The sequence below is a fragment of the Vidua chalybeata genome, chromosome 8 (genome assembly GCF_026979565.1).
Source record: "Vidua chalybeata isolate OUT-0048 chromosome 8, bVidCha1 merged haplotype, whole genome shotgun sequence".
NCBI classification, from domain to species: Eukaryota; Metazoa; Chordata; class Aves; order Passeriformes; family Viduidae; genus Vidua; species Vidua chalybeata.
The window spans coordinates 32,092,788-32,118,424 of NC_071537.1; the positions used below are offsets into that span (position 1 = coordinate 32,092,788).

General features: G+C 46.1%; 1 protein-coding gene across 2 annotated transcripts in view; it reads right to left on the reverse strand.

Annotated features, from left to right (window-relative positions):
• The window catches only part of PRKG1 (protein kinase cGMP-dependent 1), a 373,843-nt gene that overhangs the window by 300,791 nt on the left and 47,415 nt on the right, over positions 1 to 25,637 (reverse strand). For both annotated transcript variants that reach the window (XM_053948822.1, XM_053948821.1), the window contains exon 2: positions 9,402 to 9,568. In XM_053948822.1, coding sequence (XP_053804797.1) covers positions 9,402 to 9,568 — 167 coding nt within the window. The remainder of the gene's footprint in view (positions 1 to 9,401; positions 9,569 to 25,637) is intronic.

Consider the following 25,637-nt stretch of genomic DNA (forward strand, 5'->3'; position numbering starts at 1 on the left):
TCCTGTGCCAGGTGCTCTGGGATGACCCTGCTGGAGCAGGGATGTGGCACCAGATGTCCCTTCCCCCCTGACTTGTCCCATGATCCCAAAGGCAGCAGGGCTTTGCCATAGCAGTTCCTCACTCCCCACTGCACATCTTTAATCCACATTACAACTGGACTTCCCTTTTCTGAGTGGAATAACTGTCACAAGAGAACAGGGCAAAAGAACACAGGGTTTTGGGCTGAAAACTCTGGGGAGAAAAAACCTCCTTATTTCAGTCAGATTTCACACAGTTATAAACAAAAGCTCCTGGACCTCTCCATCCCCCCAAAAATGTAATGAGAAGAAAGAGCTGGGAGAAGAAAAACAACAAGCAACAAAAAATACAATTAACTTTAGGAAGCCTGTGAAGTTATACATCACTACTACTAAAAATAAAAAAAGTAGTCCCACAGTCCAGGCAGAAAATGACTTCAAGTTACCTCCTACTCCAAGATAAGAGTTTCTAGAGTTTCAGCAGTGATAGAGAGTCCCTTGTGGAGCTCCTCTGGAAGGATGGGGTTGCAGAACCATCCCAGGATTATTGCTTTTCCAGATCTGCAGCATCTCAAATCCCAGCTGCTGCTGCTATTTAGAATATGAGAAAGCTCACCCACTGTTATTTCATCTTCTGGTAGCTCCACAAAATAGCTTTTACAGTCAGAACTGAGACGTTATGAAAATATTTAGCACAAGGATGGCGAACATCTTATTTTTATTAGTTTTTCCATCTTAAATCCAACGTGTTCTGATTGCATTTAATTATCATCTGTGCCTGGATGTGCGAGAGCAGCAGCTGCTAGGATACACTGTAATTTCCATTATTTTAGATAAATACAGTGCAAACATTGATCTGACATTTTGATTTGTTTCCTGAGAGCAGAATTTTAATTTTTCCCCCAAACCCATCTGCCAGGGCTGCAAAGAAGTTGCAGATCAGGACCCCTGCACATCAAAGCACAGGAAAAATCAGAAAACTTTGCCAAATAATGCAATGCAAACATCTCCCCCCACCCCTCCTGGTTTTATCCTTTTGTTTGGGTTTATTCTCAAACCTGTCTCTGTCAAACTTATGGGCTGCACAAAGCCTTGGCCACAAAAATCCACAGGAGGTTTTTCCCAGCAAAAAAAAAAAAAAAAAAAAAAGGAAAAGAAAACGCAGGAAATGTTCTCATGAGCTTCCCCTGGGGTAAAGAGATGTTCAACCAAGATGAAGTGTTTAAGGAACATGGAAAAGTTCCCTGGGACCAAGAGGAATGGTTTCCCCCATTTCACCCATTCCTGCCTGGAATAGCAATGATGAAGTCACTACTCAGCAACTCTTTGGGATGAGCTCCTGCAGGAAACTCTGCAGGATTTCAGAAGAAGCAGGAGCTGATCCTGATAGGATCCCTTCCAGCTCAGGCTATTCTGTATTTGTACAGTTCTGACCCAGCCTCTCTCTCCTTCCCCTTCCCAAAATTGGTGATTTTGAGCTGTCTCCCCACAACCAAGAGCAGGAACAAAAGGCACGGAGCTCCCATGGTCTGATTATTTTTGTAGATGAGTTTTCCAAGCAAACAAGGAATCCAAAGCCAGTGGAGCCCACCCAAAGGGAGCCTTCCCCTTACTGGTCCTTTAATGATAGTTTGGATTCTAACACTGGTATTTTTCTATCTGCACACACAGCCTGAGTTACAGAGCCCTGGAGTTGAAGGGGCACAGCCAAAGGTCAGAATCCAGGCTCCTCTATGTTCACTGCTGGGCTGAAAAGTCCTTTTATTTCACATTTCACATGTGGGAGCCGCAACAAAAGGGAGTCACAGAACAGCAGGGGGGACAAGAAAGGCATTTGTGTCTCCCTTTCCAGCTGCTATTATTAATAAAATGAATGAGGCTTTATCTCCCCAATTTCTTTGGTAAAAAAAAAAAAAAAGAAAAAAAAAAAAACCTTCACCACAAAGCAGCCTTCAAATAACTGCTGAGCAGTACAGAAATAAACGGCACATCAGCTATGATCTTATGTGGGGGGAAAATCCATTATAATTACATTTGTCATGCACTGAGAACTGTTTTGGAAGAGGTTACACCTATCCACTGTTTTCCCTGGAGAGGGGAAGATGGATATCTGGCTGCCTGGGGATGAAGCAGGTTGTAGGAAAGCATTTACAACATTATTTATCTGTTTGATAAACTCTGAGTTCTCCTCCCCAGCAATGAATTCTTTCAGCTTTTGCCAAGGCTGCCCCAGTTTTGTGTCAATACCACACTGCAGAAAGACTCAGAGAGGCTCAGGTAATGATTAGAGGAATGGCAAGAGGAGTAAATCACTGTGAATAGGAGCAGACCCCAAAGAAAGCCAGGCATTCAATGGGAAAATGAAAGGAATTCTCAGGTCAGCTCGACACTCAAACTTCTACAGCCCGGCAGAAGAACCTGCCAGCAGGCCCCTCTCATCCAATTCCAACAAGATTTTGTGCTGGCAGCAGGGGCTGGCTGAGGACAGAGACACCAGACTTCGCTCTTTGGTGGATTTATATCTGTATAAATCATCAAATACCCTCCAGTCCCTCCTCTCCTCTGCTGGTCCGGCAACACCTTCACATTTTGGGAAGTCTAAAGTCATCAGTCCCAGCTTGGATTCCATTTTCTTCTCCTCCCTACCAAATATTGGCTTAGGTAACCAAAGGTTAGGTTTTCCTTGCTGAAAAGGATGACTTCACCATTATTTCTTATTGTATTTTAAGTGCTAAGGTTTAGTTCTGCAGCTTTAAAAAATAACTGCTGTATCCAGAATATCAAACCATATCTGTCACAAGCCCAACCATCCTTTCATATCCTCTTTCATCTCATGAACATTTCATGAAATAAGTAAAAGAAATGTTTAATTCCCCATCACTAATATGGGTAAATAATACTGTTGGAAGAGTTAATTATTAAGACACCGTAAAATTAAAATAACAAGCTGATAACAGTGGAAGATTTGCATTCCATTGCCCCAGGTATGGCAGGAAACCCCAATTTCTCCAAGAGGCAGGAAACCCATGAAGCCTGCAGAGGAAAAAAACATGCCAGAGGGCAGGGATGGATGGGATATTGGGAAGGAATTGTCCCTGGGAGGGTGGGCAGGCCCTGGCACAGGGTGCCCAGAGCAGCTGGGGCTGTCCCTGGATCCCTGGAAGTGTCCAAGGCCAGACTGGTCTGACTCCAGCCCAACCCTGCAATACCAGGATGAAGGAAACAAAAGTGAACAGTACAAAAGTAGATGAAAGCATGAAACAGGAGAGCAAGGAAGAAGCTGCTGCGACAGGACATTTTCCCAAACCCTATGGGAAGTCCTGGGAAAGGCAGGCTCCTTGGAGAACAGTGATTTATTGACAGGCTGATCGGAAATTCCCATGTTGCCATCATTTCTAATTGATTCCTTGCCACACTGAGTGTCTGAGGTTAGAAATGGGGCTGTGTATTCCATTGCCTCTGTCAGAGGTGGGGCAGTTCTCTTCATGGGGCAGGTTTTCTTTATCTCTTCCACAACCAATCCTCCCTCCAGGAGATATCTGCTGTTAATGGGCCATTAATTATTAATTACCTTCTGTTCATGGCCATTGAGTGTCCCTGCATGGCTGATAAAATTCCATCATCCCACTGGGAGATGCTCTGCCCAGGGGAGGAGCCAAGCATTCCTACCTGGATACAATCTGACCTTGGGAACACCACAGCAGCCTTTGCCCACTGCATTCCCAGAGGAGCAGCTTTCTGCCCACTGCATTCCCAGAGGAGCAGCTTTCTTCCCCACTGCATTCCCAGAGGAAGCCCAGGCCCATCTCCAGCAGCCCTGGAGCTTCGAGGAAAACTCCAGCCTTGTCCAGGATCCTGCTCCAGCAGAAGCACGGCTGGCACTGCAGGAGGGCTGAGCCACCATGGAATGGGACTGCTGCCACCACCCTGACACACAGGGTGCCAGGGCCTGCTCTGGCTCTGGTTTGGTTTTGTTTTTGTTTTTTTTTTTGTTTTTTTTTTTTTTTTTTTTTGTTTTTTTTTTTTTGTACTTTTGTATTTTAATTTTCCTAGTAAATAACTGTTATTCCTATTCCCATATCTTTACCTGAGACCCCCTTAATTTCAAAATTATAATAATTTGGAGGGAGGGGGGTTTACATTCTCCATTTCAAGGGAGACTCCTGCCTTCCTCAGCAGACACCTGGCTTTTCAAACCAGACACCGAGCTCCTCCAGACACTGAGTGAATGCTCCCCAATCTCCAGAGCCAGCACCTGTGCAGTGAGATGCTATCTTGGACATCTGCTTGGGACAGCAGATCCAGACCCCTCCAGAGGAGGTTCAGAGGCTCAGGTAGGGCCCCAAACATCTGCTCTGAGAGGCAGAACAAGTCCTGGAAGCAGAACAGCCTTGATTGTGTTGGAAAAGCCCTGACTGCAATGGATGCTGTTATCATCACCTTCCACAGTGCCCCTGGGAGATGCAGAGAGGTGGGAATTAGCAATGTTATCAGGAATATACTTGGAAAAAACACTCAAAACTTCCCACCAGAGAGGAAGGAATTTCCCAGAGGAAGCCTAGCAAGGGCAGTATTTGGGCACACAGGACAAACCACAATGTGCAGCCAGGAAAATCCCACCTGCAGCTGTTCAGCTCCATCTCTCTAGGTGAGATCCCAGAGCATCTCTGCTCACACAGAGCACAGCCAAACCTGTGCCAGGGCCTGCCCACCCTCCCAGGGAACAATTCCTTCCCAATATCCCATCCATCCCTGCCCTCTGGCAGTGGAAGCCATTCCCTGTGTCCTGTCCCTCCCTCCCTTGTCCCAAATCCCTCTCCAGCTCTCCTGGAGCCCCTTTAGGCATAGGAATGAACTCTGAGGTCTCCCTGGAGCCTTTTTCAGGTGAACACCCCCAGCTCTCCCAGCCTTTCCTCCCAGCAAAACTGCTCCATCCCTTGGATCATTTATGCTCTTTAAATCCAAATCCTTAAATCCAATATCCAAACTCTGTTCTCCACAATTCGTTCATTTTAATGTATCAGTCCCACCAAGCCCTTTCCCTGTGAGAAAGAGGATCTGACCCACAGGACACTCCAAGGGAATTAGTCCTGTTAAATCAGATCCGTGAAAAGAGAGGAGAGAATGGCCAGAGGGAGGTGACACAAAGACTGAACTCAGCACTGGGGATGACTGCACAGAGCACCCGAGAGCCTGCAGTGACCCTGGGGGCAAAGCAGGGAACTGCCCAGGTGGGAAAAGCCAACAAGAAGGGAAAACGGAGATGTGGGAAGTGAGAAGTGGCAGTGCCAACACACTGAGCATGAATCCTTGGGGCAGAGGCTGTGCAGGCACTGAGGTGATGCCTGGGGGAGCACAGACAACATCCATGTGCCTGCTTTGCTTTGGATTCAACAGGAAAAACCCCTGAGCCTCCCAGAGGAGCATGTCACCCCATGGAAGGACTCTCATTTGTCTCTGTACTTCAAACAGCCACACAGACCTTGCTTGTGGTCCCTTATCAACCCCCAGCTCCATGTCCCAGCACATCCCACACAGTTTCTAGGAACACACTGCTTCCCAAGACTCCCAGATACCCATACTCCCATGGGAAATCACAGTTAGATCCTTCCTTTGAGGGAGCTACCAAGAAGGAAGCAAGAGACAAAGTCACCTTTGAAAATAAAAGGCAAATCCCCACAACTGAAGACAAAAATAAAAGAAAATTTAAGAGGAGAGGGAAAATTACTAAAAGAGGGGCTGGTTCTCAAAAAGCTGCTTCTTCCCTCTCTATGCCTGTAGAAGCAGGAGCACACAGGGGATTTTTCTTCCCTCAGGATCTCCAGGTGTGTGCAGAGCTGCAGCCTCAGAATTCACATGCAGCACCCACTGCCAATACAAAACCATGAGCCACAGAAGAGTTAATCCAAGGAATTCCCCCTTCCTCCTGTGTCACTGAATTATTTCTTCCATGTTCTATGGGAATGGCACCAACCCTAAGGGAGGACTCTTTATACCTATGACTAAAGTGTCTCAAAAACCTAAAAAAACTCTATTCTACTTTAAATTTTATTCTAAAAATATCCATTTATTCACAGGAGAGCCTCAAACCTGGACCTTGCCACCTGATTTCTCCACAGGATCTTCCTGCCCTAATCAGCACCCACACACAGCTCCAGCCTGTCAGCACCACCCAGATCTGAGGTGGAGCTCTCTGAAAACACCTCTCCAGACTGCCATATTTTTAAGTGCTTTTCAGCAAAATTTTAGGAATGTTGCAAAGTCAGCAAACAAACCTGCAAATTGGAAAATTCTCAGGATTCACAGAATCACTGGGTTGGAAGAGACCTCCAAGATCATCGAGCCCAACCCAGCCCCAACACTTCAGCTAAACCCTGGCACCCAGTGCCACATCCAGTCTGTTTTTAAACACATCCAGGGAAATGTTTCGGTTTTTTCCCCCTCAATTAAAAAAAAAAAAAATGGAGGTTAATTTACAAAAACTTTTTTTGGCTCTAAAAACCCTCAGTTTGAAGACAAATAATCCATTGAACCCCTCTCAGAGCAGCAAACTTTCTCCCAGGAAAGGGATTATATGCAATAAATAAATTTATTTTCCTCTCACAATTGTTTTCCCTGCAGAGCTGAGAGTTCCAGTGTGGAGTAGTTTAAGGCAGAGCATCACTCTTGCCCCTTTTTTTCATTCCCAGTCTCACAGCCTGCAGGAATATTCCTGCTGGAAGTGGGCACAGCAGGGATGTTTAATGCTGCCAGCAATTTCAGCCCCCGATGGGTACTTGTCACATCACAAATACATTCCTTCCCACCTTCAAAGCACAGCTGTAAGGGAAATTTTTTAGTGTTGCTCAAGGTTTAGGGAATCTCTTGACCCCTATTAGTTAATAAGGAAAAGTTGAGGAGGTTTCTTGCTACTTTTTGAACATGAGGAAATCAAGGGGTGTTCTCAGAGGGCTGAAGGAATAGCACAAGCAGGGTGAAGCCAGAGAAATAAAGTGTTTTGAAGAATAGGATGTGGTGGGGCCTGTGCCTGAAAGCCTGAGCCAGGAGCCCTCATATCCCTAGAGGTGGAAATCTGGCCAGTAAGACACAGACTGTGGCTAAAGTCACTCTAGAATACAAAAAAAAAAAAAAAAAAAAAAAGGCTTATTAGACTTACTAAAAGCAAAGAAGCCCTGAATTCAGGATTCTGCTTGCTGAGAAATTTCTACTTCAGCTCCTGACTCAAAGCTCTGGTTTTTGTCACTACCAGCTCAAAGAGCAAGAGCCCAGGCAAGGAAGGGAAAAGGAATTAATGGAAGGAGGACAGCATTTATTTGATTTTTGAGAAAACACCTCTCAGTAATACTTGAAAGATGGGTCTCTCCAGTAGAGTTTTGCAAAGAACAGAGTTTTTATTTGGGTTTATTGTGTTAACAATTGAGAGGACACAGAATGATAAACCAACATGAGCTCTCATAACCATGGCCCAACCTATTTGATAATGTCCTCTCCCATTTCCATGACTTCATCATCACTCATTGCAGTATGTCTAAACACAGACTATAAACTCTCCATAACTGGGTTTGCAAAGCATTATGCATATTTAGGGAGCTATCTAAATAATCTTAAATTAAGTTACAAAGCCAAGGGAAGAGCCAAGTCATGCCCTCACAAACACAGGGCTGCCAGGAGAACATGGAAAACCTCAAGTGCCCAAAAAACCCCCAAATTTGGGTTTGACACACATTTGTTGCACACTCATCACCACATGGCCATCTGCTAAATAAAAACCATAAATATGATAAAATCTATCAGCAGTAAAGGGTTATCTGAATAGCAAGCAGTGCTCAATGCCCCAACCCATGCTGGAAACACTTCTGCCCCTAATTCCCCCCCAAAATCCTCTCCAGGGAGTGGGAAGGGGCTGAGCAGGAGATAAATACACCCTGATTCCAACATGTCCTGTTCTTAGGGCTTTTTTCCATGGGACAGCATTGAACACAGCATCCCAAAAGCAGCCAGGCAGCAAAAACCCCATGAGCAAACCTCTGGTGTGGGGGGAATTTGGGAAGCCAGCACAGAACTGCACAGGGCAAATCCTCCACATTTTCACTAGGAAGAAAATACTATTCAAGGATTATTTTAAAGCAGTTTTTTATCATCAACAGAACAGATTCTGGACCTCAAAATAGTCTCTGTATTCAGAGAAGAACTGAAAACCTTAAACCTTTCCATGCAAACCTTAAATCTTTCCATGCAGTGCTGGGGGTGGAAACACATAATTCACAGAAAAACCATTTCAATGTGCAAAATTCAAAACTATGAAAAACCAGAGGAATTAAACCTGTGCCTTGAGAAAGGACTTAACCTTAAAAGGACAGAAGCTTCAAGTTGTTTTGAGAAACAAGCAAGGAGTATTTGCAGCTATACAGCATGAGGAATTTGGCAGGAAAGCTTGTTTAAAGGATGGCTTACTGCCTTGGAAAGATTTTTGTTTAAAAGAACAATTTAAGATATTAAAATATAGATGGACAAGTGAAAAGGTGTTATCTGGCCAAAATGTTTGAGTCCACCAGATAGTTCTGGTGAGGAGCAAGAAGAATTTGATAAGCTTTTATCTATTGTGGTACCAAATCACAGCAGGAAGGAAAACAGGGATATATTTCCCTCAGACCCCAGGATCAGCCACTCTGGATGCACACAAGGTTTGATCCAGCTCAGTAACTCTGACAGCTTCGTGCACTTCCTTAACAATAAAAAGCACAAATATACACAGAATATGCCCAGTCTGACACATGGAGAGTGAGATAACCCAGAAAGAAGAACAACACCAAACACAAGGAGCTGGGGTTTTAGAAAGGCAGAGCACTGGCAACATCTGCTAGAAGATTTTCACAAAGCTGAATGAGCAACCCCAGCACATCCTGTGACCAAGCAGATGTGCAGGAGCACAGGGGCTGCTCTTCCTTTGTGCCCAGGATGCACCAACACCATTTTCCATCCTCCCAAGCACAGCTCCTGTGGAGAGCCCCATGTGCTGTACCCACATTTCCACCTGAGAGGAGGCTGTGAGCACCTTCTTCCTGTCCCACAGCCATTCCCATCTCCACACCACCCTTCCTTCTGTTTAAATCCTCATTGATCCAGCAAACCATCGCCTCCAAGCACAGGAACTCTGCTTAGGGGAGGTTTAGTCCAGTGCAGGGTTCACAGATTTCACCTCCTTTCTTTAGCCAGGCAGGCACACAAATCCAGGCAGAATTTTCCAGGCAAAAGCAGTCAATTTTAAAGCAACTATATTTAGACAACCTCTTTCTCTGAAACCGTTTTTCCCACGAAAAGTTTTGTCTCTAAGTGTTAAAGAAAAAAAAAAAAAAAGTAAATAAGATCTTTCCCAACCCTACCTTCCATGACGTAGACCAGGGAACCCACATCTCCCTCCTTGATGATGCAGCTGTCCTTGCCATACTCCACGGGGTACATACAATCCACAATCTCCTGGATCTGGGACAATTCCAGGTTCTTCATGAAGTCATTGTCAAGGATCGCTTCCTTTATTAGCTCCTTGGACCTGGGGCACAAACAAATTTCAAACAAAATATCAGCATTTTCCCTAAAAATGTGCGGATAAGTCAAAGAAAAAAATTACAGAGATGCAAGCTTGCAATTATTTTTTGTAAATAAGCTTTAGATACGTCCAGCATTGCTACAAAAATAGATTTTGTGGAGTTGCAAAATCCTCTTTTAGCGACAAGTTTCACATCTACAATAACACAGCTACTTGGAATAGCTTCCATACACAAAACTGAAAGGAAGCACAAGCAAGAAGGTAACGGATTTATCACTTGGCTTATTGTATTTTCTATTAATTACACAAACTGGAGCACACCAAAGGGTGACACTGCACAGATTCTATGAGTATTTATATTATAATCACTACAGGAGGCATTTGGCACAAAATCCCTAAATCCACTTGTGCAGGTGGACAAGTGAGAATGTTAAATCCTGATCTAGACCCAAACCAAAGCTCCTAAAACACCTCCAGGCTGGAGAACAGCTCCTCAGCCTGGGGGCTGGACTGTTCACAGCCAGCACTCCCTGCAGAGCCTGAGCAGCCAGGAGGGATTTTAGGTGTTGGAAAGATGAATATGAAGCAAAGTTTTCAAAGACAAACACTTTAATGGGTTGTGTCTCCTTGAAAAAAAAAAAAAAAGCCAAAGTGGACTTGGGGAGACCCAAACTGTGGGAAATGGATTTGTAGAGAATTCTGAAAGCCTGACAGAAGGTTCACACAGTGTGCATCTGTATGCAAACCTTGAGATAAGAACTGCTGACTTAGAAATGCCATGGAACAGGACAGACATTGCTGAAAGAGAAATGGAACTAAAAAAAAGTTTCTAATGAGGGCCTTGCAGATAAGACTGGATACTTTGGAGAAATAGAACTGTAAAAAATGTATTCTAGTGTATTATAATTATAAGCACTTATAGTGGATTACAATTAAAAAATAGTTGGCTTCTGATTGTAATAACATGAATTATGACATCTGTACTGTCTTACCCTTCTCCTAAGACTGAAAACAGAATAGAAGTTTCTTAAAACACCTCTCAGTTACCCCATCTCTAAATCCAACAAGAGCTTAATCTGACACCAAGCCAGCCCAGCCTTGGGGACACCATGGTCCTGACACAGGGTTAGAGGCAGCTCAGGGTTCCACGTACCACACTGCCAGCTCCGTGATGTTTAAGATTCTTTTTATTCCTTTGACAGTTTGGAGGTTATTTCAACACAGCTCATTCCACTGGACACCAGAGGCCACCAGAAGTGACCCTGCTGAAGGGCAGGAGGGGACAGGACCAGGCTGCCAAAGACGAGGTAGGCTCGGGGCACCACAGAACCATTCTTGAGAGTCAGGATCTGCCTTCACACCAATCCCTGGCTGGCAGCCCAGCCCCTCCTGCGTGCAAATAAGGACCCCCAGGTAAAGCTGCACCCAGGCCATGTCTTCCTTTCAGCAAAGCTGGGGATCTGTAAGGCTGACCAGGTGCTGCATAGCCCCATTTCCTCGATTTGCCAGATGATGCTTTCCCTGCTGTGCCTCGATTCAGCTCCTGCCTGCTCTTCTGTCAGGCACCCCAAATCCTCCTAACAACATTGGTGTTACCCAACTGGCCACTAAAGAAAGCCTAATTAAAGCCTAATTAAAGCTTTTGTGTTCATCATGTCGACCGGCATTCCAATTCCAGGCATTTATTTCATTTCAAGGCTCCAAATTTGTTTCATTTCTCCTTGATAGAGTCAGGATTTCAAGTGGAGTTCCTGCAAAAGTCAAAAGACCCAAAAAGACTGTGAGGAATTCCTGGCCCAAGTCAAACTTCCCTCTGGATCCTCAGCACAAAACAATGCTCTCCTTGATGGAATTGAACACAGGAAAGGATTTGAGGAGGAGCTGGAAAATTTGGTCCAAACAACAGCAAAGGAACAGAAAAACTTGGTTGGATTCAATGAGCTTAAAGGTCTTTTTCAATCTTTATGGTTCTAGTTGGGGGAGAAGCACCAAAACAGACCCAATGTGAACAAATTCTGGGAATTCAAGAGCTTAATATATTATCAATATTATATTAACAAGAAAATAATATGATCTCAATGTGTAAGAGAACATCTGAACCACCTGATTCTCTGTCCTCAACACAAGAACATCAGAGCAAGCTCAGAAGCCCTCAAGTCATCCAAATCCTTTTAACCACCCCATAAAATACATTATCATGAAGGAAAACACATTGGCTGGGCCATCAATGAAACACAGCTTCATCTCTGCCACATCTGAGCATCCTAAAATTAAATACCCACAAGGAAAGGGCTGGATAATAACTCAGTCATGCTTAAATGTGAGCAAAATAGGCTTTATTGGTAGGGATAATTGGTTAAGATGAGACTTGGACTACAAAGCCTGTGAGAAAAGCACCTCCAGCTGCCCTTAAACAGCACTGGCTGGAGGAACAAAACCACCTTTGCAAGGCAGCTGCTTATTTATGAGAGTATTTCATAGAATCCCAGGCTGCTTTGGGTTGGAAAAAACCTTTAAAATCATCTCCTTCCACCCCTGCCACCACAGACTAAACCACCCTCCATAGTTTGGGAGTCCCAAACCCTTCCAAGCAGGAAATATTCCATGCATCTTTTAGAATGGAGTAAGAAAAAAAAAGCAGAGTTTGGCATACTTGAAAATGAGCTGGCCCTAAAAATACAACGTCAGAGCCCCAAGCAGAACTCCTCAATTGTTCTCTATGAGAGAATAGTCATCACTCTTAATAATTCAGAAAAATAATTTATGCACTGTGGCTTGCCAGTCCCACATGCTCACACATGCCAGGCTTTCAGCAACTTCCACATTGTATTATTATTATTACTATTATTATTATCTTTTCTTTCCCTGTAATTCACAGGTGCCATTTCAAATGAACAGGCTTTTTTTCTGTTGTGTTTATTCTTATGTACAATCCCAGGTGGGACAAACCCTCCCAGACCATCAAGTCCAGCCTGTGCCCAATCCCCACCTTGCTACCAGCCCAGAAACACACAAACCTCAGAGCACATGAATTAACTCCTAGTTCCCAATTATTCAAATTAAAAAAAAAAAAAATTCAAATAACAAATGCTTCTCCAAACCACGCTATGCCTTAATCATCACCATTATTTCCACATATGTGAATGCAAGAATCTACCCAGTAATACAGAATAAAAAGTATTTTAAATGGTTAAAAAAAAAACAAATCACACTCCTGCCATGGTGAGTAAGTGCTTTAAACAAGATACAGCTGTTCTTATTTTCCAAGAGCATTTCTTCTGTGCTTCCTGGTTCAGGTTTCTAATAGGAACAATGCACAAACAAAATAACCTGCAATATTTGTAAGGCAGCAGGACTGTTTCCAAATGATCCTGTCTGAAGGAGGAGGATTTCCATGAATATTTACTTAGCACTGGAGTGGATGTCTCTGCCTTGCGAGGGTCACTCAGAGTAGAAAGCAGTTATTGCCATCTTTCCTCTCCAGAGCAAGCAGCCTGGCACCAAGCCATCCCTGTTTTCCTGAAAGATTAATGACCAAATGTGCTGGAGACTTGATGAAGAGTTTAAAAAGAGGGCACAATCCTCTGCGATACATCCTGTCCCAAATCAGTTTAGGTCCATCACAGTAATTAATAAGGCAACATGAGGAAGAAGCTAATTGCATTCGAATTTGCAGAAGTCATGCAAAAAGAACCTTAACAAGTTGCCTACAAATACCCTTAATGCATAAAAACCTGGTTGTGCTGTCTCTGAGGAGCAAAGCACACAGGGGGTGTCCATCCCCCCCTCCCAGTGCTGTACTGGGCTGCTATGCTCCCCCAGCCCGACCAGAGCCAGCCAGCAGCATCCCCAACAAGCCAAAGAAATTTAGTTTTTTGTCCCAGCAAACAGGGGCTCTGCACAGAAGCTGTGTTGAGCTGTGGAAAGCCTTATGTTAAAGGTTTGCAGGGGCCATAAAATGCTGAATTTCAAACCTTGCTATGAGCATCCACTGGCACACAGGCAGGAGATAGATAAAAATACTGGTTTGTAGCAGATGGGAAATAAAACCTCTGAGATGCATCCCCAGCAGGGTAGGGAGCTTGAGGGGGGGATCCTGCCCCTCTGCCCAGGTGAGATCCTACCTGCAGAGCTTCCCCAGCCCTGGGGCCAGCACAGGAGGGACCTGGAGCTGCTGGAGAGAGCCCAGGGGAGGCACCAGGATGAGCAGAGGGATGGAGCAGCTCTGCTGGAAGAGCTGGGATTATTCACCTGGAGAGGAGAAGGCTCCGGGGAGAGCTCAGAGCCCCTTCCAGAGCCTAAAGGGGCTTCAGGAGAGCTGGAGAGGGACTGGGGACAAGGGATGGAGGGACAGGACACTGGAAATGGCTTCCCAGTGCCAGAGGGCAGGGATGGATGGGATATTGGGAAGGAATTGTTCCCTGGGAGGGTGGGCAGGCCCTGGCACAGGGTGCCCAGAGCAGCTGTGACTGCCCCTGCATCCCTGGCAGTGCCCAAGGCCAGGCTGGACAGGGCTTGGAGCAGCCTGGGACAGTGGGAGGTGCCCCTGCCATGACAGGGGTGGCACTGGATGGGCTTGGAGGTCACTTCCAGCCCTATCCTTTCTGTGATGCTTTGCAATGCCTGCAGTAAAATACCCAACCCTGCAGCACAGCCTGTTGTTATCCTGACAGGAATTCCTATTTTCCAAGGAACACAAGAAATGCTTGTCCCAGGCTCTTCCCTCAGAGCAACAAAAGCCACGTTCCCTACGCTGGGTTTGTAGCATGTACAATAAATATTAGAACACAAAGATATTCTTCATCCCAAAAGGGCTCATTTCAATGCCACTTGCTGGCTTTTAAAGGAAGAATTTAGGAGCAGATGGAAAAACTTCTGACAGACCCCTCCAGGGATGCTTCCAGAAACCAAAGCCCTCCACCACACCCTGTCATGGTGCAGCCCAAGCTTGGAGTCTGCAGGAACCTGAGGGTCAAGGGGAGCTACCCAGGAATCATCCCCCAGGGAATCTGCTGCTGGCAGCAGATTAAACAGAGTTGGGTCAGGAAAAATAGAAGAAATTAAGGGTTAAATTTAAAGATTAGTTACAATTCTGAATTGTAGGGTGTTCGCCACCACAGGTTTGCAGCAAAACCATCTGAAACTACAAGTAAGGAAAATGAAAAGCAATATACTAGTTGGACAAGCTGAAAGATGCCTGGAAAAAAAAAAAAAAAAAAGTTGAAGAAAAAACACACTTTGGAGTGACAAAACGAAGCAAGACCATTTCTTTAGCTGTTTCCACCTTGAAACTTTGAGCAAAACTTTTCAATATGCCAGTACTAATGGGGAGGAGTATTTTCTCTGGAGTTTCCCCATCAGGAATTAACAAATACTACTAATAACCTAAACCTCTGTATTTAGGAGGGAAACAGACACTTGACCAAGCAGAGAGTTCAAGTTTACAGAAGTAAAAACACAGGGTCCTGGGAGAGGAGAATTTCTTACTCATACAATAAACCCAGCTCAAAGCTACTACAACCAGTGGCACCTTTTTGAGCTGGGTCATCACTGCTGTAAAAATCCAAATTATTTGTATAACTTCATGCCCAAAAGCACTACTTTTTGGGACCTTCCTTATCTCTGCCCAAGGAATTAAGCTGATTTCAGAGATAAGAAGTATGGAACAAAACAGTGCAGCCTTTGGCCCCAAATCTGAGGAGGGATACAAGAATGCAGCCAATCCCTACAACAACTGTTTAAAATCCACACCGTAGAATGTTTAAAAGTGTTTACTTCAACAAAACGTGACCATGGAAAAAGAAAAAAAAAATAGAAAACCTTTCCTTAAAAAGGGATAACACAGCCAAGGATTGTGCCTACTCCAGCTTTCCAGAAACCATCCAGTAGGATGGCAAGAAGTGTTAAGACAGTTTTTTTTTTTTTTAAGCTGTCTCCAGATGTATATCTCTTTCCAAAGGGGGTGTCCATTCCAAGTGGCACAAAAAGCAAAGGCTGTGAGTTTCCAGCAGGGCTGGGGAAGCTTTTTGTCAAAGCTCACCTTTGCAGAGCTTCTAACTCTGTTTTAAGCCCTTGTGTAGTTCAAAGAGTAGGAAAGATTAAAACACACATTCAGCTCTGCTCTGGAATAGAATCCCAGAGTGGTTTGGGTTAGAAAGGACCTTAAAATCACCTCTTTCCACCCTCTTTGGGCTGTCCCAAACACCTTCCACTATCCCAGGTGCTCCAAGCCCTGTCCAGCCTGGCCTTGGACACTCCCAGGGATCGAGGGGCAGCCACATCTTCTCTGTGCCGGGGCCTCCCCACGCTCACAGGGAAGAGTTTATTCTGTCTATGGAACCTGAACTCCCCCTGTGTCAGTCTGAACCCATTCCCTGTGTCCTGTCACCCCAGTAATTGATGCAGGGTCCCTGTCCAGCTTTCTTTTGTCCCTTCACACCCTGGAAGGAGCTGTGAAGTCTCCACACACCCTTCTCACAGTCCCAGCTCTCCCAGCCTGGCTCCAGAGGGGAGGTGCTCCAGTTCCCTCAGCAATTTCAGGAGTTGCTCCAACAGTTCCATGTCCTCCTTACGTTGAAGTGTCTGCAGAACTCATCTCCTGTGGCCTGGCCACACATCCAGAGGTTCCAAACTGTCAGCTGAGAACCACAAAGCCTTCACAGTGACACCAAAATGAGCCTCATCAAGAGACAGCAGTCCAAACCCTTTCCTGGCACTCCTCCCTTCCCCAGCATAACCCTTCCCAGGGTTATGAATGGTTGTCAGCTCCTAAGTTCCCATCTAAGAACCAGAGGTAGGAAGCAGAACTTTCAGGATGATTATTTAATCCCTCAACCAGCAGCCTGAAGCCCACACCCTTTGGCAAAGCTGCTTTTGCAAGCACAGTGAAATTCTTGGTGCCAAGGCAAGGTGGAGGGTCCTCCCTGAGGGCTTTCAGTGCCAAAGCTCCTGGAGCAGGAACAATCCCCAGCACAGGGCACTTCCTGAAGGATGAAATGCTGGATAATGCCTTCAAATCCTAAAACCTGCAAGGGAACAAATGCATCTCTTCATAACTCGCTCCGAGGAGCAGAGCAGGAGAGGAAAGCTCAGACCTTTGGGTAAGGTCTGGGGCTTGTTTGGACTCCAGTGCCATTAATAGCTGATAACCATGCATTAGCATGTTTGTTTTGGCTCTGGATAAAGCCCACTTTGGATGTTCCTTCAGGGAATTTTAAATATAACTCCAGAGAGCTATTCTTGTCTCAGTAACTGGGAATAAGAGTAGGATTCAAGTCTGGGACCGAGTAACAAGAAGGCCTTTAAATACACTTGTGGATTTTCTTTACAAGGCTGCCCGCTCCCACAACGCACAACCCACAGCCCATCTTCAGGTTTTACGGGAAATTTCTGAGGAGGATCTTCAGCACCTTCAGCATGGCTGCTCCCAAAAAGCTGGATGGAAGAATGTTCTTCACAGGAGTCCACTAAAATTTTTAACCAAAATGCCAATTTAAAAAAAGTTTAAGCAACCCCGCCCTGATCTAAACCTGTAAACCAGGAAAATAGCTCCCACATTTCCAGGTTTTCTTGCACTTCAATACAACTTAGAGTTGAAGAACCGAGTTGCTCTGCAGAGAATGTTGCTCAGACAGCTCCACTTAGGATTTCTAAATATATCAGTACACTGCTGTTCATTATATCATATTTTGGCATTCGACATTTAAAAAGAAAAATCATTTCAGCATAAAAAATATTCAAATCCCCTTTCACCTACGCTGAAAATTGTTGTTGGTATAAAAATACTGTAGGCAAGAGTTGGTTAACTTGCATTTTAACATGTCTCACCCCACAGATCTTAATTTACCGCCCTTTTTTAGGCTGCTATTTTGCATCCTACAAAGCCCCAGGTTTAGATACCAGAAATGTTGGCAGGCTCAGGCAGGAGAAGAAGTTGGCTCTTGCCAGCACAATTTGCCTCCTCCTGCACTCTCTGACAGCTCCAAGGAACTCCCACATGAGCTGCATTTTGAGAAACCACTACCAAGCCCTCGGAGCAGGATTAAACAGCTCCTTGATTACCTGAAGCAAACAGCAGAAGCTTCGGGCAGCTAATGAGAAGTGAAAACACAAAATCAGAGAAACATTTGGGTTGGAAAAGATCTCTAAGACCATGGAGTCCAAGCTGTGTCTGATGGCCAACTTGTCCCCAGCCCAGAGCACCGAGTGCCACCTCCAGCCCTTCCTGGGACACCTCCAGGGATGGGCACTCCAAAGCTCCCTGGGCAGCCCCTACCAAGGCCTGAGCACCCTTTCCATGGAGAAATACTTCCAGAATTCTTCCAGAACACGTAGCAAAGTCATGGTGAAGGGGGATGGGTGTCTCTCAGGGATGCCTGGCCAAAACCAAGCCAACTTTTGAGGGTGTTACCCCGTGCATTTCACAGTTTCAGCACTCACATCCAGCACAGCTGTGCTGGAGCCTTCTTGCACCGACAGAAATAGCAGAGAAAACACACGTCCCCATATGTCTCCACACCCAGGAGCCCAGAAACAACCCAAACTCCTCCAGAAGGAGCTCGGTGAGCAAGATGGAGTCACAGAGACCCAGACAACGCATCCTGAAGGTCACGACAATCCATCTTGAAAAGAGCCACAGAGTTGAAAGGCAGGAGTTTCTCCATCCATCAAACTGTTATCCATGTGGGCTTCCAGTCCTGGTAGCTCCACGCAGTGACCCCTGACTGGAGGCAGGGATGAGGAGTGGAGCTAAATGGCAACTTCAACAGTTGCCCCAAGTTTATTAGAGCCTTTGGAGGTCTGCATGGCTCCCTGGGGACAAATGAAGGTGTGGGCAGTGAGCTGCACCCAGATTCCATGGAGAAGGGAGTTACTGATGGCCACCACAGAGATGGCTTCACCCTGGTGCAATGGGCAGGAAATCTGCCAAGGGGATGATAACCTAATTTACACAGATGCAGAAATCCAATTAGAGATCCTCTGAGCAGAGACAGCTCACTCTGCTCTCCTGGATTAGAGGCTGAGAACACGTCAGGAGCTCCTCCAAATGCACCTTGGGCCAGGAGAGATGGATGTGCTCTGCAAAAATCCTTTGCTCCTCCCTGACAAACACATCCACAGGGAATGCTGTCACAGCCAGGGAAATATAGAGCTGCTCCAGTGAAAGTTCAGGAGGGGGATTCACAGGAATTGTGATGGATGGGGAGGGGAGAAAAGCGACAGAGATTTCACATCCCTCACTCTGATTCACCCAGCACTTGTGATGGATGGGTCTGTCACCAGGGAAGTTCCATCAGCTCTCTCCAGCCTGGAGAAGTCCCTGGCTGAAATGCCATAGGCGAGTAGCAGTGGAATGCAGACAGTGCTTGGAGCCTCAGTCTTCTAATAAATATTCCTGAGGATTTTAGGGAGAAGTATTTCTTTCTACTTCACGAGTCAGCAGGAGGCCTGACGTTTGCAGGCAGGCTTTGGGACATAAATATTTGCAAGATGTGGGGCATTATCCAAATAACTCCCCACTGACAAGCACCGAGGAGCAGCCAGTGAGGACAGAAGGGCAAGATGTGCCTCCTCCCAGAAGGGTCACTCTGGGATACAGCCATGGGAGCACATCCTGCAGGCTCTGTCTAGCCTGCCAATAAACCAGATTAGAGCTGGACAAGCACCTTGTGGCTGGCAAGATGAACTCTGAGCAGCCACACAACTTGATAACATTTAACTGGAGAAAGAGCAGCAGCAGGAAGCTCAGGAGGTGTCTGTGGAAAAGCAGGGGGATGGGGCTGGGAGCAGGGCAGTGCTGCTGCTGCTTTCCTTCTGCTCAAAGGCAGGTGGGAGAGAGGTTGGCACATTCCAAATATTATTTTCGCATTCCTATTTCTACTGTATGAGCATTGACCATGACAACGCCGCTGAGTTTTGAAGAATATGCCAACAACTGCTCCGCACAACTCCCTGACAGGAATGCAGGGAACAGGGACAGGCCAAGGGGAAACGGCCTCAAGCTGTGCCAGGGGAGGCTCAGCTTGGACAGCAGCAGGAATTTCTGCATGGAAAGGGTGCTCAGGCCTTGGCAGGGGCTGCCCAGGGAGCTTTGGAGTGCCCATCCCTGCAGGTGTCCCAGGAAGGGCTGGAGGTGGCACTCAGTGCTCTGGGCTGGGGACAAGGTGGGCACTGGGCACAGGGTGCACTTGATGACCCTGGAGGGCGTTTCCAACCTTAACGACTCTGTGGTACTAAAACAAAACAGGGCATTTGCTCAGAAATGCTCTTGCTTATCCTGTTTTAGGAATTCCATTCAGAATCCCATGGTTGTGACATTGCCTTTGGCTGTAACCAAAAAAAGAACCCAAACTCTGAAGCAGGAGGACACAGCCCTCAGCACTGTCCTCATTGAGGGGAGATCCCACAGCCACAGAAGGGATGTACAGCAGGAATGAGCGCAGCAGAAGGCAAACACCTCCACAGAAACCCTCTCACCAAATAAAAAAAAAACCAAAACCCCATAATACAAAAAACATAACCTCAGGCATGGAAATCTCCAGTCTCAGGGCTTTCAAGACCTCATAAAATCTTGGATTGTAAAGAACAATCTGCAGGGGGCACTGGGTGGTGGGTTGCGGATTCAGAGAAATTTCCCTAATTCCTATAAACAATTTGAAACAAACTCCAAGGATACCTGCAATCATCCAGCCACAAATAAGCACAAGACAGAGAGAACTTAAAGGAAATGTTTTGAAGAATAACAGTGATAAATGTGCTAGGAGAAAGCAGGCACCAAATTATGATGGAAGGCAAAGGAAAGATGAAGAGCTTTGAATTTGAAGGACTTTAGGAAAGAGCCCTTTTCTTTGATCAAAGTAACTCTCCTCCAGAGGCACTGAATGTTTCCAGGAATTTCAGCCTGGAAGGATACTGAAGGGAAATGTCCTATTTGTGGCAAATGGGAAGATATTTTTGAGCAAGTAGTAACCTCACATTCCATGGCATCACTTGTCCTCAGGGAATCCTAATGGGAATGGACATACAGAGGTAAAAGAAGGATGCAGCAATGCAAAAGGTGCTGCCCAATGAAAGCTAAAGAATAGCACGGAGACTGTGAAATCACAGAACCAGTTCATCTGGAAAAGGCCTCCAGGATCATCTAGTCCCAGCTGTGCCCAACACCCACCTTGTCCCCAGCCCAGAGCACTGAGTGCCTGGCACAGAACGTGTCACAGTTGAGATGGCCACAATATGTAGAATATCAACACTCAATTTCAGAAGCTTCAGCCCATACAGAGTAGCATCTTACCAGGTCAGAAGGCTGCAGGTATCTGAAGTAACACCCCATCACTGCAGAAGGCTGCAAGCATCTGCCCTTCCTGTTCTTCAGCCCAGCCTTTTATGCCCTCACGTTAATGCACTGCACCTGTGAGCCCTCTGTTCCCTTTGGGATTGGTCAGTGCACCTGGGCACTCCATGGCTCATCACCTTCAGTGTCACTCACCTGTCCTGCACAGCTGTGGCCAATTAGGGATGAGGCTCAGCCCCAGCCCCACTCCCAATTACCACAAACTCTGTGCCTACAGTGCCACATCCAGCCCTTCCTGGGACACCTCCAGGGATGGGCACTCCAAAGCTCCCTGGGCAGCCCCTGCCAAGGCCTGAGCACCCTTTCCATGCAGAAATTCCTGCTGCTGTCCAAGCTGAGCCTCCCCTGGCACAGCTTGAGGCCATTTCCCCTTGGCCTGTCCCTGTTCCCTGGCAGCAGAGCCCGACCCCCCCTGGCTGTCCCCTCCTGGCAGGAGTTGTGCAGAGCCACAAGGTCCCCCTGAGCCTCCTTTTCTCCAGGCTGAGCCCCTTTCCTGCTCCCTCACAGCGTTTACATTCCAGACCCTGAGCAAGTTTTGGAGGTCACTCACTATGGCCTTTAGGAGCCACTGTGACCTCCTGGTGTTACAGCCTGGTGAGCCAGAATCCCAGCATGGGATCCACTGAGGTATTCCCAAGGGAAGGCTCTCGCCTTTACAAACAGGACCATTCCAAGGAGAAACAGGAGCAGCACTTGTTTCTGAGGACAGACAGCAACAGGCATTAAGGCACACAGCTCTCCTGCCTCCCTCAGCAAGCCAGGAAAGCCCCAAAATATACAGTTCAAATGTGCTGCCATGCTGCTGCCCAGGTCCTCAACAGAAAACCTTTGGTTCATAGGAAAGTTCCAAACAGGAGAGAAGAACCAACCATATCTCAAGGCTGGGAACTGTGACAGAAAAAACAAGCCAGAGAAGGGCAGAGAATTAAGTTACCTTTATCTGCATCACATGAGCAGAAAACTAAGTTTGCTCCCATAATGTACTGCTGGGATTGCTTTCCTTTCCCTTGCATTACTGTCCTGCACTTAACTCTCCCCTTTTCCACCTCCCTCATGTCTCATCACGTTCCCACACCATCTCCCAACTCCAAAATGCTTGCTCCCATTGCAGTAACTGTGGCTCCTGTTCCTTTTTTGTCTGAGTGCCTCATTTGACATTCCTAGTGCAGAGCACCTTGGATCACTCTTTCCTTTCCTTCCACCATCCTCCCAAATGCTTTCTCCCCTCCTGCTCCCCCTGCCCCTTGCTATTTCACTGCTCCCATAGGGCAGTTGAGCAAATATCAGCCAAAACAAATGAGAAAGCTGAGTCCCAGGCCAGGAGAAATACTCAGGTAGGAAAAGGGCTGCAAGGAGCCAGAAGGACCCCAAGGATTTAATGTGGAAGAAGAGGAAAGGAAGAAGGAAATAGCAGATGTGCCTTGCATCAGATTTGATGGGATACTGGGAAGAAATCCTTCCCTGGGAGGGTGGGCAGGCCCTGGCACAGGGTGTCCAGAGCAGCTGGGGCTGCTCCTGGATCCCTGGCAGTGCCCAAGGCCAGGTTGGACAGGGCTTGGAGCAGCCTGGGACAGTGGAAGGTGTCCCTGCCCATGGCAGGGGTGGAGCTGGATGGGATTTAAGGTCCCTTCCCACCCAGACCCTTCTGTGATTCCATGAAAATGAAGAAACAAAAAGTCCCACAAAAAAAAGCAGAACAGGACATCAGTGCATCACGAGGAGACAGAAACCATGTTTCTTCTGATATGTCACACGTGGGTTTCTAGGGAAACAGTTCCTTTCCTCTGTCCCAAATATTTCACAGGACTAGGAAAACCTTGTTCACTTTCTGAAAAGCACTGCTACCACTCTTCCATGTTCTGAGTCTGTTCCATGCTCCACAGGCTGCGTTGGGGAAATATTTACATGAAGAAATACACAGAAAGAGCTAAAAAGGGCTAGAGAAAACGTGGCTGCCAAGGAGCAGAGTTATTTCTGTGGAGGAAACAGGAACTACTGGAGGCAACTGAAATAATTCAAATCCAATTTAATCCCAACAGGCCCAAAAAGTGTCATTTAAAATTTAAGTGCATTTTAAAGATAACAGTTATTTTTTAAAGTCAAAGCAGGCGCAAGATGGTTGCATAAATGCTAATATCACATATATTCAGGAGTGCAGGTGATTGGAAAGATCAGCCCAAGCCTGCATTAAACACTCAACAATGAAATTAACTGGCACTGGAATTCTTGGAAAACACACCTTCCTTTAGTGAGTTTAAGAAAAAAAAAATCATTCCAGCCTTTCAAGTCAGTGAGAAAACAGCACAACTTTAAGCATTCTTTTTTAAAGTCTAAATGCAGCCTGCTTTCCCAAACAGCGACAGCAGCCAGAGCTGAATGGAAAACTCAAACCCAAAGAAAAATAGCCAAACCCTGTGTTTGTCCTTGTTCATCCTGAGGCCTGCACTTCCACCTCTCCTTTTGCAGCAGGTTTGAAAAGTCCTTCCTTTTCAGTGGAATTCAGTTCATTTACCCTATTTCCCCCACAAATATCCACCTTATCTGAAATGAAACACTTCTGCTCACCTAACAAAGCCTTTCAGGCAGCTGTGTTGCAGAGGCAGATTTTGGAAAAGTATTTTAACTGTGCCCCTACGAGACAGTTTCCCTCCAGGAATGAGAACTCCTGGGATTTGTAGAGGAATTTCTTGCAGAACAGGGACACGCTATTCCCTTGCAGGGACTGGACAACCCTGGCCTGCAGATTACAGTTACTGTAACAATCTTGGACCATCCTTGGACAAGCGGAACAAGGAAAAATGGACCATTGTACAGGTACAAAGCTAGACACCATGAAGGATATGAGAACTGCTATGTTAGCAAACCCTGACCAAGCACTTGCAGCATGACAGCCAATCAACAAGAAACATGTACGCGTGATTGCAGCTAATTAGCCAATGAGCGTGAGATAATTGCTGCGTGAACAAAGCATAGAGGTATAAGTATGATGAGTTTGTTAATAAAATTGGTAGAAGAGCATGTAGCCATATTGGTGTGATTGTCCTTACTCAGCCAGCTCTCCGTGGCACCCTCTTCAGGGATTCTCCATTATGTAACACTAAGAAGAGGAATCCATCTCTTCCACCTAAGGGAACTGGGGCATTTTGCTTGCTTGGACCCACTTTGTAATGCCAGGACAAGGGGGAGTGGCTTCCCACTGCCAGAGGGCAGGGATGGATGGGATATTGGGCAGGAATTGTTCCCTGGGAGGGTGGGCAGGCCCTGGCACAGGGTGCCCAGAGCAGCTGTGGCTGCCCCTGGATCCCTGGAAGTGCCCAAGGCCAGGCTGGACAGGGCTTGGAGCACCTGGGACAGTGGAAGCTGTCCCTGCCCATGACACAGGGTGGACTTGGAGAAGCTTTCAGATCCCTTCCAACCCTAGCAATTCCATGATTTTCCCCATCTATTCCAAGAATAAAACTACCGGGTCTTGAATAATCTGTACCCCCGGTGCCCTTTAGGTGCAGTGGTACCAAATGGGTACTAAAAACAACATTAAGATTTAAATTCCCATGTTTTTTTCCCTCTCTAGCCTGTGATTCCAGCAGCTGGCAGCTTTCACTTCCCACCACAGAACCACTGAGGCTGGAAAAGCCCTCTAAGACTAAGTTCAACCATCAGCCCCGCACCACCACGTTCACCCAATGTCCCCAAGTGCCACATCCACACCTTCCTTGGACACCTCCAGGGATGGGGACTCCACCATCCCCCCAAGCAGCCCCTTCCAATGCCTGACCACCATTTCCATGGAGAAGTTTTTCCTATATCCAATCTAAACCTCCCCGGCACAGTTTGAGGCCAACTTCACAAGGTGCTCAACCATCGCAGCATTTCTTTCCTCCCAAACTGTAACTCCTGCAGGAGATCTCAGGAATACAGCACTTTCCACCTGCCAGTTTCATGGATCTTCTTTTCATTTTTTCCTGGCAGCCATCCCAAAAAGCTGGTGTATGTGAAGCTATTCCCTGCAAATCCTACTTGGACAATTTGCCTTCCTGCTCAAGGAATAAAATCTAACAATTCCCCTTTGTGTGCTGGTTAATAAATCTGCATGCTGCTATCAGGGTTTTTTTTTTTTTGCGTTTTTTTTTTTTTTTGTTTGTTTTTTTTGTTTTCCAATAGAGAGACAAGGCTGTTCTATTTATAAAGGTCAAGTAAATTGTGTGCAGTCTGTGGAGCCTTAACATCTCTGTGTTATTAAAACAGAATATTTCATTTAAACAGTCTCTTTCAGAGAGAAAAAGAAATTTCTCCCAATAACATCTCTTCCCCCCTCCATTCTGAGTTAAGGTCTATGCACACAGAGGAGAATGTAAGTGTTTGTTTGTTCTGCACTTGAATTATAACAACTATTATTTTTTAAACACTCTATAACATTTTTACAGGTTGTTTGGATAAGGCACAGTCATAAATCCTGCTCGGCTGTCATGCCAGGAAAAAGCCTGGCAGAGACAAAAGCTGCCAGGAACAGCAAAGGGGGATGGGGCTGAGGGGGGGAGTTAAACAAGGTTTAAGAGGCTTAACCTGGACAAAAACGTTGCCTTGGGACAGATCTCTGCCATCTTCCTGTACTGGAATGATGTCCTGAGGGACTGGGACTTCCACATGAATTTCACATGAGGTCAGACAAGGATTCCAGAGCTGCCAGTGCTCAAACTTTCCTCAGTTCTGTGATTAAACCAG